The sequence below is a fragment of the Filicampus tigris genome, chromosome 1 (assembly GCF_054856515.1).
Source record: "Filicampus tigris isolate MCC_2025a chromosome 1, RoL_Ftig_1.0, whole genome shotgun sequence".
NCBI lineage: Eukaryota > Metazoa > Chordata > Actinopteri > Syngnathiformes > Syngnathidae > Filicampus > Filicampus tigris.
Window position 1 is genome coordinate 19,144,662 of NC_141217.1, and position 15,449 is coordinate 19,160,110.

At 40.1% G+C, this 15,449-nt stretch overlaps 2 protein-coding genes across 13 annotated transcripts in view; one reads left to right on the top strand and one right to left on the bottom strand.

The window, feature by feature from the left end:
- Positions 1 to 15,449, bottom strand: part of plch2a (phospholipase C, eta 2a) — a 136,514-nt gene that overhangs the window by 37,418 nt on the left and 83,647 nt on the right. For 6 of the 12 annotated variants that reach the window (XR_015085868.1, XR_015085870.1, XM_086024606.1 and 3 more), the window contains exons 1-2: positions 5,600 to 6,291; positions 294 to 440 (exon numbers count right to left, since the gene is read on the bottom strand). Coding sequence is in view for 10 of the 12 variants with exons in the window: in XM_086024606.1 (XP_085880732.1) it covers positions 294 to 440; positions 5,600 to 5,828 (376 nt within the window). In the remaining 2 variants the exon portion in view is untranslated. Of the gene's footprint in view, positions 1 to 293; positions 441 to 5,599; positions 6,292 to 9,739; positions 9,842 to 10,064; positions 10,353 to 15,449 lie in introns of those variants that run through there. The other 6 variants (XM_086024627.1, XM_086024619.1, XM_086024642.1 and 3 more) reach the window with 3 other exon arrangements.
- The window catches only part of pex10 (peroxisomal biogenesis factor 10), a 94,253-nt gene continuing 89,109 nt past the window's right edge, over positions 10,306 to 15,449 (top strand). Inside the window, exons 1-2 of the mRNA XM_086024686.1 lie at positions 10,306 to 10,687; positions 12,541 to 12,610. Of these exons, the coding sequence (XP_085880812.1) occupies positions 12,571 to 12,610 (40 nt within the window). The 5' untranslated portion in view covers positions 10,306 to 10,687; positions 12,541 to 12,570. The remainder of the gene's footprint in view (positions 10,688 to 12,540; positions 12,611 to 15,449) is intronic.

Here is a 15,449-nt window from a genome sequence, read left to right on the forward strand (position 1 = left end):
TGCATGTTTTTGGAATGTGGGAGGAAACCGGAGTGCCCGGAGAAAACCCACGCAGGCACGGGGAGAACATGCAAACTCCACACAGGGAGGCCGGAGCCGGGATCGAACCCTCGACCTCTGAACTGTGAGGCGGACGTGCTAGTCGACCACCGTGCCGCCAGGGCCGAACATATACAGTAAAAATAATGGAAATCAGACAAGCCTGCCCCATTAAAAATGACAGATTTCTCCATACAGTTACATCATGAATGCAGGTGTGATTACATTGTGAGTTCAGGGAAAACGACACTTACTCTTGGCTTTTTCATTCTTGCGCGATGGCCTCCAGCGGATGCAGGATTTGTGTTCGTCCAGATAGAAGAACCGCACCAGTCCCTTGGAGCTGCCACGAAGCTTCACCATCTGGGTACCCATCTGCATGGAGCTCATACATTTCTCCACTGGGGAGGAAACCAAACAGACAAAACAGAATGTTGGAAAAGATGGAAAGTTGACAATTAGAAAAACAATCTGCTCAAAGCACTCGTGACACTGTTTTTTTTTTCCAGAAGGAAATGCATTGTGTGTAATACAACGGGTGGTGGTTAGCCTATATTATATTTGAAGATTCAGGCGTGGCTTATTGGAAGAAGAAATAAAGTGACCGGATAAGCAACACTGCTGTTACAATACAATAGGTAACGTAGGCCAAACTGCTTAATCCAACAGAAAAACAATACTGGCCAGCCCGTTGTTGTTGTTTTTCTTTCTGTAGGAATCCATCAAAAATAAAAATCATCAGCTATACTGAGAATAGAGGACATGTCCTTGACATTATTTTTGTGTGAAATGGTCAGTAACTCCACAGGAAGCTAATGGTGTGGTATTCAGCAGTGGGATAGTTACAAGCCCCAAGGCTGCAGGCATGTGGCCTTCCCAATAACTGTCAAGTGTTCGTCACATTCCAGCAAGCATGCAGCAAATTTGGCGGCCTCAGAAAGTGCCACAATCTAAATAAATAAGGCTAGCTGACAACTAGTCCATATGACCTTTAATATGTCCCAGCTCGCGTTTCACATGAAAGAACCACAAATGAAGTTTGATAAGAGTGTTTTGCAGTTTCAGACTAAACTGATTAAGAATGGATTGTCTTAGGCATTAGGCAAATGAATCAATCATGAATATGTTGAATTTGCTGCATTAATCGCTCCTAGAAGTGTCTGAGTTGGTGGGACTAATTAGGTAAGTGATTGCAAGGTTGTTGCTTTCAATATTATATTCCAATTAAAACTCTATTTACATGTTTTTAAAAAAGAACAAAATGGAGCCTGAGGCGAAACTTCCTTATAGTCAAATGCACAAATTACCTGCAACAACACACAAAAAGTCCTACAGGTCCTTCCTGAGCAATATGATAATGTCAACATGTCACATTCAGATGACAGGCAGCCCAATGACAGTCAGTCAAGCAGATAACACATCTGCTCCAGAGGTAGTTGTGGGGAATTGGAACATTACCTTTTGGACTACAGCTTGTTTTGCCGGAAAATCACTTGGTCTTAAATTAGTACAATTGTAGGTATGTATTATTACACCTACATTTATTCACAGCACCACTTTCTACATAATATAGGCAGACAAAGATAGAATGCAGACAAAGAAACTCTGTCCGCCATGAATTTAACAATGACGAACATCATCCCAAATCAGTTTGGTGATTAATCTGTCATTGGGGGTAGTAATTGTCTGATAGAGTGACACTGATGTGACCTCAGATATCCCTGTTACATTGCCTGGCACAACTACAGCCTGTTGAGAGAATTAATACTGAGGCTAACCCAGCGCCCAGGGCAAATTCATTACAGCGAGCCCACATGCAGACTCCATTATTCACACATAAATATGCCTGGGTTACAGAAAAATCTGCGACCAGGACAAAATTGCGACCAGGAGGCTATCCGGGGGGCGGTGTTGGCCAATTTCGACCATGGCCTGTGTTTGACTGATCTACCATCGATGAGATCGACAGCAAAAGAGAATACTACTACTTATGGCAAAACTTACATTAAAGTTTGCTCCTGTGTGTGATGTACAATTTACTTTACTTCTTTTCATCATAATGGCAGAAACCAGTTGATTATATTTCCCAACACATTTGCTGCCCAGTGCATGCAATTAATGTAGAGCTCTGGTGATGTAATAAATATATAAATACAACAAATAAATAAATAAATAATGCAGAAACATTGCATATTTTGCAACTTGAACCAATAAAGAAAAAAAATTCCCATGTTCACAAACAATCCTACACCAGCAAAGAAAAGAGAAGGGGAAAAAAATATTGCGGTAAGAACTGTTCAATGACTGATCAACGATTGAAGTCATTTCAATAATAATTCAAAGAGCAACATCCGCAAAACAAAGGTAATGAGGAAAACAGTCATTGGACATTGACTGGGTTTCAAAGTAGTGTTGAAGGATGACATAGCGTGTTCCATAACAAAATGATAAGAGAGAGGGACTGTGTAGCTCTGTGTGTGTGTGTGTGTGTGCCATATTCCACGTCGGATCCACAAAGGAAAAACACTGTCTACCACAGTCTCGCTGCAGTGGGGTGAAAATGGGGAATTAGCCCTAGAGTCCAAGCGTTTGACTTTAGCCCTCGAGTCATGAGCCTCAAGCAGGAACGGCTAACGCTTGGATGAAGTGTTTCAGTTGACCATGAGTCATTTAAAAGCATGAATAGAGGCAATTTGAATTTACTGCAATATTGTCAACTCAAACGGCATCTGAATTCTATAACTTCGTTTAAAATTGCACTGACCTGTTTTTGCATGTAGTTTGGCTGATGTGAATTTAAAAAATATATATATATTTGGCCAAAAATAATTGAAATGAAAACATCCCATAAACGGTTGCCTTGAAATACAATTACAAAGTACACAATTCAATTGTTTTAACAGGGTCCCATCACAATTGAACCGAATAGATTGTTCTTGTATCAGAATTTCATAACTTTAAGTGAGTTTTATGGAGTCTTGCGTTTATAAGTATGTTTGGTGACAATTTTGACTGTCCAATATTATATCGTGGATTGCAAGATTGTTTTTACTTTATCTACGATATTACCAATAACTGTGATCATTTCTGTCACGATGCATGGATCTTAGTATTGACTTCCCTCTGTGTTGTAGATACTGACTGACTGCATCTCCTCTTTTTTGGAGATTGCAACACAACTCTGGATGTTTTATCTTTGGGGCAGTAATCCATGAAATTAGTTGCTGTCAATTTGGTTGGGATAAGAAGATGATATGGCATAGTTTTGAGTCAGAGAAGAAAACTCCCTGTTGACATTGACGTACATGTCCAAACTCACCCCACTCCAGTTTACATGATGTGCCCACAACTAACATCCTTCATGGCCTCTCACCAGATAAGAAGATGCTGCTAGACAAAAAAAACATCTCAAGAAATGTCAATTTACTACTGTGCGATGTATTTAAAAGAAAACCAACAGCCTTTTTGAGATTAAGCCTCCAAAATCTCAGCTCAAATAATTCACAGATGAGGAAGCAAAGAAGCCAGTTCTGTTTAAGCTCCCACTGTTACACTGTGTGCAGGGCTGCGGAATTTACTATAAATATCAAACATTATCAAATTCATACTTGGAGTTTGCATTTTTGCTGCAGGCCTGGGAATGATTGTCATCACATGGCTCAATTTTGAAATATATTAAATTACAGTTAGATAGCTCGCCCATTGATTCCCTGCAATGTGATGACACTACATTAGTTAAACTTTCTTAACTTTGCATCTTATTTTTAGTTAATCATCATAAACAATTATTATAAACAGAAGGGAGGAATCATTATGTCAGTGTGACACCTCTGTTGCCTTGCCGTGTTATGTTCTTGTGCAGAACACAACACGCCGTGTCTGTCGGTCAAACTCTTCTAGCCTAGTCTAACAATCTTGATGTTAGGGGCCAATGAGATTGATTGCCTTATATACTGTATGTGCACCCTAAAAATTGTAACAGAGGGGAGCATGGAAAAAAAAAAAATCACCTTTCCTACAGATCAATTTCAAAGATCAATACTTAACATATTTGGCTCATCTGGTCAAACGCTTTAGTGCGAGCCAAACGTGTACATCTACTAAAGTCAGCATATGCCATTACGATTAACAGGAGAGGATTCATCTCCTGGCCAGCTTCTTGAGAAGACACAGTTTCCATATAAAGGAATGACCTACATCGACACGTAAGTATTTGAATGGCATGACAGCGGAGCTGCTTGAAGCCACAGCTGTCATGGCTACTAGAAGGACTTCAAATCAGGAAGCAGACACGATGTAACTCGCTGAGGCTAAAGTCAGGTTAGAAGCTGATAAAAGGATGCCATGAGTTGGGTTCTCCAGCCAAAGTCACAGGATGGGACAAACAGACCTTGTTAAACTACTCTACACCATCAGGGAACAAGGTTAATCTTGAGGGATTGCCTGCAGGCCATATGGCGCTGACCCAATGCACACTCAGGTGATCTGCAGGTTCAGGACTGACGTAAAACCAGCAAACCTAATGACAGAGGTAATACACAGTTCTACCATATACAGAAAACGTGAAAAGAGAGATAATAGCAGGATAATGACCTACATCAAGGCAGACGCAATGCTAGTGTTTCTGATAAAAATAGTCTTGATTGACAAAGTTGGGTGATCATCGACCTCTTTTGCGTAAGCTTGTCAGCACACAGACAGACGAGCAGGCAGCTTGTGACCTGGATTGTTTACGCTGCATGTGAATTACTGTACAGTCTTGCCAAACATGGAACATTGGACAAAGTATTTCTTTTATCCTGCAGAGCAGTCACAAGCGATCTGCAGTACAACAATTATGACAACATTTAGTTCCCCCACTGCTTTTCTTGGTGGAATTTATGGACCTTTGGTCAAAATGGGTTATCTACTGTCATCACGTATAATATCGCAAGACAAAGAAAACTGTTAGTCACACTTTGGTAAGGTGTTACATAAATGGAAAGTCAATTCTTTAGGGCATAACAGGAGTTTGATGCACAAGATACACTTCCAATTAAAGAGAGACCACAGAAGAAGAAGCACGGGTGTAGTTCTGACAATCCAGGCATATGATGTTTCAAGGTTCTGAACTATGCTCAGCGACGTAAGAATCTGTCATTACATGGCTTAAGAAGACATGAACAGTTACCGCGTTCCTTATTGTTTCCATTTTAATTTTATACTTATGGCATAGAAGTATTTATGAATATTCATGGTAACTATAACAAACCTGCACTAGCATAGAACAGTAATAAACGTCACAAAGATGAAGGTCACAATGCCACAGATGGTCACAGGAACATGACTCTCTAACAATAAACAGAACACTTAGACTATTATAGCAACAAAATGTTCACCAATGAACTAAACGTTCAGAAAATTTGAAATCATTTGGTCTGGACAAGCTAACTTCAGAAATGACAAATTGACCAATAGTAATTGTAGCTGCTGACTCGCAATAACAATGCTACTTCCAGTGAGCGCTAACAGGCACTCTGCAGAGAGAGTGTGACCGAACCATCAACCATACTTGGCTTACCAATGTAGCCAAGCCTCCACTTTGAGAAGGCTACAATGCTGCTACCAATCCAGAAGAAGTCGTCCACCACATATGATGATTTCGATTCAGCCACCTCCTTGTCTTTGACGGAGAAGGCTCCTTTCGCCGGAGGTCCGGGCATGTCAATAGTGGCCACAGCAGCTGAGCACATCAGGGCTGAAGTCATTGGGCCAATGGATAAAAAGTTGCTCTTCTTGTGGACACTCATTGAAAATAATGCAAATTTAAAACTAGCTGAATATTATTCTCTCAGTCGTCCGTCTTTTGAAAGGACTATTTTATTGGAACTATTCAATCGACATCTCGTTTGTCATCCCTAGTGTCATTGGTTGGGTCCCACTTTCAATGTACAATCCAAAGAGAAAAAAGCCCACAGGAAGACTCCATCTCACTGACTGTTTGGAATCAACAGTTGGTCAATAATCCTGTAATGTTATTGCTTCAGCAACCCTGCTTATTGCACTGCCATCTCCTTAATATTCCTCCATCGCAAAGACCCACAAGAAAAGAAAAATCTGGTGCAGCAGTTTGTCTTCAAATCTGCAATTTATCTCCATTCTGTGCCATTATTTCTTTTTACCCGCATCAGGAGTGCTAAAATTGCTGAGGTCTTCTGAAAGTGGCAGCAGTGTCAGGCAGGTAGAAGAGCCGTGGAAGCACAACACACAAATTGCAACTGCAACATGTGTGCGGTGGGTGGAAATCCTAAATCCCTTTGGAGCCCTAATCCCAGTCTAGGAGATTTACTAATGGTGTGGATTGAAACAGAATGACCCACAGAAAAAAAAAAAAAAGACGGTAAAGAGGCTAGCTCTGAAATAAATAACTGCTGATTACAGAAATAAAAGCTTAATTTAAGGATCACAAAGTATTTCCTCGAAAAGACTGGGAACATAAAGGGGATGTGTGCCAAGACATAACTCCGCTACCAACTGCACATTTCTGACTGCTGTACTGTTTAATCCACTCTTTGAATAAACTTGGAAAGGCAATAAGTCTTTTCGTTCATTTTAAACTCCAGCTTTGTCTTGTTTCCAAGTGACAGGTGTCTGAATCAGTGAGTAATGATATTCAAGTCGACTACTTGATATTTTCCTTTCCGGCTCAGACCACCACAGCACACAGTGTCACAAGCATCAATTGTTGACTGAAACAGGTCAGGGTGTGATATGGTAGTCAGAGCACGTTGAATGGTTTCAAAATATATTAGAACTTTGGAGGAAGACTACCACAAAAATCAGGTACAGGTAGGATTTATAACAAAATAAGTCGGTAGAAGGCTGTTCACTGAAGCAACCTCGAAAACAATAACAGAAAATAAATAACTCAGCACATCACTGTGTATTGTCTGAACAAAGATCCGTCAGTAGTCATACAATTTCCTTTGCATTCTATCAATTTGTCAGAATGTTTCAATCATCCAGCCAACTCCTGGAAAAATCCAATATGACAGTTTCTCATTCCACTCCATTTGAGTTACTTGAGTACTTTGTGGCATTCTGGGCCTGTGCTCATCCATTCCACAAAGTTTCATAAAAACTGGCCAATTTTTGGGGGGAAGTTGATGTGTAACACATGCACGCATGCGCAGACACACACACAAGCAAAAACATATGACCTCCTTGCAGAATATAATTGGGTTGAATTTAGACTACACGGTTAAAGTGACCCATTTCTGATTTATTTTCTCCCATTGGGCAGTTTGCATATGTCAGGGCAAAGTAAGTTACAAAAAAAACAGGACTACAATAACAACAAATGGTATCTTGCTTTAAACTGAAAATGTAACATTCCTAACAGGAATGAGGAATTAAAAAATGAATTACACTGATTAAAACACAATATATTCAAGCATAAATTCCATCCAATTATTCTGTTCAGCAATGGAAGTAAATACAAGAACTTTACACCTTAATACATAAATAGATGAATAAATAAAATATTTGACTTTTGTTTTGTTTTTAGCACATTACAATTCAAACATCATTGATAATAATAGTAATTATATTTTAGCATTAAAAACATTTAAGTCAAAGAACTTCTACAAACTAGTATAATAACCATTACAAAAAAAATACAAAGATGATGCTTTCCAATTACCAGTGCTTTAAATTTAAGACCATCACAAACCTTACACTAACAATTTTGCGGAATAACCAACAAAGTCTCATGCTGTATACACCTATGAAGTGTATGCAGTGGAAACAATCTAGGGCACAGAAGTGTATAACTAAAATGATTCAATTATCTGCCAACGCGATTGCAGTACAGTGGCCCACTGCTAAGGGGCCGGCCCGCAAACAGCAAAAATCCACATATAGCTGACGTTCATTGAAATGCATTGGGGAAAAAAATGATATATATAATTTTCTAAACACTATTTTTTCCTCAAAACATTGATAAACCTCCAATATGGGTTTTCCAAGAAAAACAGGGGTTATAGTACTATCCATTAACTCCAAAGTGAAGGACTAACAATACTATTTCAAAAGCCACACTGCCTTCTTGGTGTTCATAGGGTACAATATCAACAAGCTTTACAATATGAACTCTTATTCCTCTGAGGACTCTTCTTAACTGGTACAAACTAGTGGCCAGGGGAGATTTTCCACACTTTTTGGCCAGCTGGTGCTTTGCTTTTCACATGACTGGAGTGCTTTACCCTGAGCTCACCAAACTTTTCCAGCTCCTTTTCTCTGGCGGGAGCAACAGAACTACACACAAGAACCTCTAGACACAACCCCAGCCTTTATTTGCCATCACAGTCTTTAATGCTGTGAATGTGTTACTTTCACATTTCACTCAATATAAACCCTATTGTGCATTACTATACTATAGGCACATATATTTATCTATGACAATTATATTTACATACAGCATATTAAACACACAGACTATAATACCTGGGTTACACCAACAGTCAGTAACTAATTCCGTGTGGTGTCTACTTTTTTCATTTTGCTTTTTTCACTCATTTTGATATCTGTGTACATATTGAAAGCAATTTTGAAGACAAACTGTTGCACCAGATTTTTCTTTTCTTGTGGGTCTTTGCGATGGAGGAATATTAAGGAGATGGCAGTGCAATAAGCAGGGTTGCTGAAGCACCGTGCTAGGCTTTCGCTCGTGCTTCCCCACCAACAATAAAGCTGTGTAACATTTTCAAAATGAACATTTGACAAATGTGAATCAATTCACAATGCAAATGCATCTTGTATGGAACCACTTCTGTTCATTGCTTTCCTGATCATTCTGTATGCATGTGCATTTGTTTTCTGGGAGAACTTTCCGTAGTAGTTTTTTTTCCCCCCCTGTTAATTGGTTTCTAGGTGCTGTAAGCGAATCAGGATGCAGTAAATTAGACTTGTGGCATTCATGATGTCACCAGAGTGTGTTTTTCTGGAACTTTGACAACATTGACAGCAGCAGCAGGAGTCTGAGCACCTGTTCACATGCCAAATGTCAACAATTCAGACAATTCATCATCACTGAACAAACATAAACAAGGTCTCCGCAAAGGCAAGGCAAGCTTAGCTGACACTAATTAAAGTATTTTTCTTTTTAATTAAAAATGAGCGGGCACTTTTTAAAGTGCACTCACGACCAACCAAGAGTTGTCTTATGCACACAACGTGAGCCACATTACATTTCATAGATGTTCACAAGTTAATCCACATCTACATCGTGATCCACAGTTAATCAGCTTGACTTTGGGCCCTGCCCATCAAACAAGAAACACACTGTACATAATATTCATCCAACCTTTGAGGATACTAGACAAGGTGAAGAGTGAAGACTAATTATTAGAGCCTGTCAGATGTGATCTTGTGAAATACAATTAAACACCCCCTGTAGTCAATTAAACTGACAGATGAGAGTGATGATTCAAATGAAAAATTTGCACACAAACACACTACACTAAAATCAGAACGTAGGCGTCATCAGGGCAGCATGATGACAGGATTCATTTGAGGCACACTGCTCTATCAGCAAGTGCACTAGAAGTGGGACACCACTACATCACCTCTCTCCAATGAAGGATTCTGTCACCAGCGAGTGCTAAACAAGCTTTTACCTTCCCACTGTGTTATCTGTTATTAAGGAGAGGTCGGGACTGACCTGGAAAAGTGTGGCATGATCCGGATCAGCAGAGTCGATCCTGGAGTGTTGAGCAGGCTGCAATCCATTCAGCTGTCACTTTAGTCACTTTTTGAAAACACGCTAGCCAACAATCACCCAGTAAAAGTTACCACCGTCATACGTACTCGTTGTTCGGATTTCGTTCATAAAACGTGCCTTAGTAATAGATTAGAACACGTTTGAACGCAGGGAAGCGAATTTATACTGCAGATTGAAGGCTCATACTGCACCGAGTCATTAGAGTGGAAAGTGTTCGAGGGAATTAAAAAAAAAAAGATGCGCAAAGAATTTATAGACGACTCACCATGACCACGATCGTTGCCTTTTTTGCTTTTTCCAGTTGAACATTTTGAAGCGCTGTTTTCAAAAAGTAGGCCGAAATGCGATTTACTGGGCAGTTTTCTGACTTTTGGCCAAGTGACATACATATGATTTTTTGACGGCTTGTTATGGAACCAATAATGCGTTGACTTGTATAAATTATGAATGTGTGGCATATTGAATGAAAACAACGAGGTGGAACTCCGTTGGCGTTGACGTGCGTTCTGCGTAAACACGGAGCAGCGAAAACTGCGCGGTCCGTGATGTCATGACCCAGGAAGCTCATGCACGTGCCATGTAGCTTTCGTGTACACACGGAAAACGGGAAACTGTAATTATGACCATAAAATATCCTCATTAAAAATGGTTTATTTATTTACTTTTTTAAAAATATATAATTTAGCAGTTAAACATAGATACAAGATTGCAGCTGATGTGAAGCATGGGTAAACGTCTACTTATCTTCAACAATTTACTAGGTTGACAAATACAGGTACAGATTCAATACAAACGCGAATACACACGCAGAAGTAATTAAGCTCAGAGACGCAGCAAAAAAGCACACTTTTGGAGTCAGGAGGAAACCGCGGCTGCTTCATTCCTGTGGTGAGTGACATGAATATCAAGTGTTTTATTGACAGTTGAAAGTAACAACCGGAATTGAGTCACGACGCCGTACGTCGCCGTCCACAGTGGGTTATTCAAATGCTTGAGCAACTTTATCCGCTCATTCATGTAAAGGGGGTTATTTCGAATTTTCAGAAATCGGGATTTTGACCTTAAAGGGACACTTGGATGAGCTTAACATTGGCACTTATATCATAGGTTTGCATGTAAAAATGACATCAGTACTAAAATGTCCATCTCACAAGACTCTGTAGTGATTTAAGGGTAGTGATTAAGTGTAAGACAAATTGCCCAGCTCTTTTTTGGGGCGAGGCTTATGATATGTTTTCGGTCTCAGCTGTCTACGTCATGGGAAGGAGCCAAGTGTGGTAATATTGCTCGCTTTGTCAGTTCTGTTGTCTAAAACGGCGACTGATCACCACCAAAATGCAAAAGCACATTACTACTCGTGTCCACTTCAACCTGTGAAAGAAAAAAGTGTTCTGCACAATAGTTTGGATTTATTGACATAAAACGTGATCTCATCATAATTACCTCCACAAAATCAAAAATATGTAAAAATATATAAATAATACCATGGCGATCGCTTCTCCACTTACACACGCTGATGCGGACAAGAGCAGGAATGTGCACACGAACCCTGATATATTTCGGATATTTAGCGATGCTAAATTCGTGTCAGCTCTCGGGAGGCAGATGGCGACTGGCAGTGGGCAAGCAATCAGGCAAGCATGGATCTTTAACCCCCCTCCTTCCCTCCGCTCCCCAGCTAACAGTAGGATAACAGTACAGCTAACAGCAACAACTAGCTTCAGCACGCGTTAGCACAACAACAATAGCTCCTTACTGTCCGCCCAGCCTGAGCCTTCATGTCGCGGGGTTGCCTCCCAAGCAGTCGCGTGCGTTGTCCGACACCGCTTGCAGCCGCCAGCTTCGGCGTGAGTGAAGCGGCGTGAGAGTGAGGTAAGACCTCATCGAACAAGTGTCAATGTTCAGCAAACAAAAAGTTTCAGCCAGGAGCCTGACTGCACAGCTGAGTGTGGCCGCATTGGAACGTACCGTTTCAGCTGTTGCGTCCCATTGTGTTTGTTCCACAAACTGTGGCCATTCCTCATCCAAATACATGTGCACGTCCACGCATTCCCACTTCAGTCTCTGTAAATACCTTGACTTGTGTTAAATGCCTGGCCCGTCCTAACTGTGATCAGCATAGAAGCAGTGTTTTATTTTATTTATTTATTTATTTTTTTTTTTTATAGCAAAGAAGCAGTGTGCGCTCGTCCCAGCATAAATCTATGCAGCTCTGCTCACTTCCACATTTCCTCATTCTCATATAAATCAGCCACGGAGAGGTTAATCCTTTTGATATGTAGACGTGGTCATTAGAAAGGATGTCCACATAAATTTTGGTGCCAACTGATCACCGTTTTTGGACATCAAAAGCAATCAAAGTATAATGATTTCCAATGGAGAGTTTGTAATCGGTTCCTCCAGTGACTCCGACCAAACAAGGATAGAACGGTAGGGGGCGTGACCATAAAATAGAAAATGACAACTCTTTAAATTTTCCTGATCAAAAACTATATAAAATGAACTTGTTAGTGAAAACATAGCCATCCCGGCCCAACCGTCCCTTTAACCTGAATATTAACTGCATGTAAACGTAGTCACTATGGTGCTGGGGACAAAATAGCGGAAGAGGCACGGCCGGGCGTCATAAAGTTGAAAAGGTAGCATACGTCGTGATTCTAGGACTTCTGGTACAACCAATAAAGAAGTATTCACTCTCACATCCACGTATATTCAATTTACTATTTGTCTTCTTTTAACAGAACTGTGGCAGGAAGGAGGGATAAGGCAGAATGTGCAAACTCCACAAGCCCAGAATCGACCCATCTAAAAGTAGGCCAAAACCCATTTTTATATTAATGTTTCCTCTTGATAGCGGTTACTTTCAATGGGGTCCTTCACTCAGTGAGGGGCCATGAGCATTTGACCATTAAAGTGGACCAATGGCCAAAAATGGCTTTAAATCTGATTGGAGTTGATGAGCAATGTGGGTTTGCCAGAGTGTTGTATAATTTTCTTCTTGAAGAAATGTGTGAGCTTTCAGTAGACATGTGCCGGCGTTGGTGTTCAATGCTTCAGAAACGAATAAGGTAAACAATGCTCTTAGTTAAAGTTGAAGAGTTAAGATATTTGTGTTCAAACAAATGCTTTTTTTTGAAGATGAGACATAACTAACTAAGCTTATAATAATAATTCAAGCACCAAGACAAATGCATTTTCCACAACACAATGTTACTTTAGATAATGAATTCCCTGAAATAAAATGCACAAGTGGAAAAAAATCATTGGTATCCAAAACCAGTTTCATATAAGAAAAGTGGCTTTGTCTGTGCGCCCTGCAATTGGCTGGCAACCAGTTCAGGGTGTACCCCGCCTACTACAGACAGAGACAGAGACAGAGAGACAGAGAGAGCAACAAACTCCCTTACTCCCTCATAGCAGCTATAAATAGAACAGCGCGGGACATTACATCAACCTCTGCATGAACGCAGGACATATCAGGGGCAGGCCACCTCGGTCTGTGGCAATGTACTGTCTTATAATCATTTTAGATACCAGATTAGAAGACTAATGGATAACCACGATCTAATAAAGTTAACAATCAATCACTTTCTAAAGCATGAAAAAAGGGTAGGACAAAAGATTGACTTCCTTTCCGGTGACAGCAATACAATTTCCACTGGGGTTTTTTGGATAACTTTTTTCCATTGTTCTATGCACTGAATGAGCGTAACCGTGTGTGCAGTTACCAAACCATGTAACAGTGCCAGATGGCATAGTGGCACAGAGAAGGCAGAGGCCTGCTGGTTATCTCAGCAGGGAAATGATCCCAGCTTGTGTGTGTTAGTGAGTTTGGTGGTTTCAGTGCAGAAGATTAGCTTCTGCAGAATCCCCTAAAACTGTCTGATGTTTTAGGAGACGCACATTAGGTGGCCAATTGGAGGCAGGGACAGAAGGCTCTGCTGTGTAAATCTGGCCTCACACTGCTGTTGACACTTTGTCTAAAAACACAGCATAAAGACTACATACTGTAGATGTTCTTCTAGTATCTTGTCTCAGAGCACCAAAATAGAAAACGGAACACAATGCCAAGCTGCATGTCTCAAAAAGCTAATCACAGATTAGTCATTTAATTGTGCATGTATACTTGTCTACATTTATAGGACTTAAATCTGAATTTTCCACATAAATTAATGCCCCCATAATGACTTTTTTCAGATGATGTTCGTAAGAAATTCATGTTTACATAGCAGTGTCATATTGCGAGCCTGACTTGGTCACATCACACAGCATCAGACCGTTTTCACAACAGTAAAGTTCCATTTATTTGATTTACTGTAGCACTTGTCCTCATTAGGTCGCTGGTGAGCTGCTACTGCATGATCCTAACCCAATACATCAGCAACCACTGAGACCCAATAATTAGTGTTGGTTGGGCCCAGAATGGGTGCTGGATCAGAATTTATGACCACAACTGCTTTATGTATGGACCTTAGTACTCCCTGGCTTTGGGATGTCAGGGGATGCACAACATACTTGTATAAAGTTGTGCACTAGCATAAAAGTTTATCTAGGTGGTTATCTGCCTGTAATTGTCTTGTCTTGTTTCATATATTATGTGGTATACAGTTTGCTTCAGATTCCAGCTCCAAATAATCAAAAATATTTTGTTTGTTTTGGGGGTCGGTTAAAGAGGGTTGGGGTAGGTTATCATATTCAAACATGCAGAAATAAAACGTGTCTGCTGCAAGATAAAACTGCATGTTCTTCTATTGCGCTTACTGATTTTGACCTAATGTACATTACAGAGGAAAAACATCCATGATCATGATGTTTATGAAAAGTCTCCATTTAACAATTTGAATGCGATGTAAGGCGTCTCGCCGGGTGCTTTCCAAAAACCCCTTTCCGATCGTAACCCTACAACCAGTGTGACCATGAAGAATAGAATTCAATTGGTCCAAGCACAGCTTCTAACATCCACATAATCACTCTTAATGTGGGTTGAAATTATAATAAGTCCGTGGGATAAATATTCATAAAGGTTGAAGAGAAAGATGAGGCAATGAAGGAAAAAATAAAGTCATTTGCATTGATGAATGGATTGGAATACTTTTGAAATCCACATAATGCTTATTTGAAGTGATTTAAAAAATGTATTTCATTGTTATCCTACTGCTCCACACCAGAAAACATTGTCACATTCAACTCAAATCCCGTCTGAGATGAAACGAGAAAACAGGATTCAATAGTGTCCAATTACAGCTGTCCTGCAAAACACTGAATAAATCATTGTGTTGAAAGACAGTTGCAATGATAATTGGAACCACTGTGATTTTGTCCTCAATGAGCATTTAAACAGAGCACATAGCATTCGAAGTTTTATGGTTTAACTGTTATAATGTATGATGACATGAGATTTAAAACAAAAATAGTATCTATCCATCCATCCATCCATCCTTTCTCATCCATCCCTCCATCTGGCTCGCTCCTGTAAGGAGTGTGCATGTTCTCCCAGTGTTTGTTTGAGTTTTCTGTGCGTATGCCGGCTTTCTTCCACATCACCAAAACTCTTCTTCTTATTTAGGTGGATAGAAGATTTGAAATATTCTATGGGTGTAAATGGTTCTCTGTCTATACTTGGCCTGCAATTGGCTGGCAATTAGTCCAT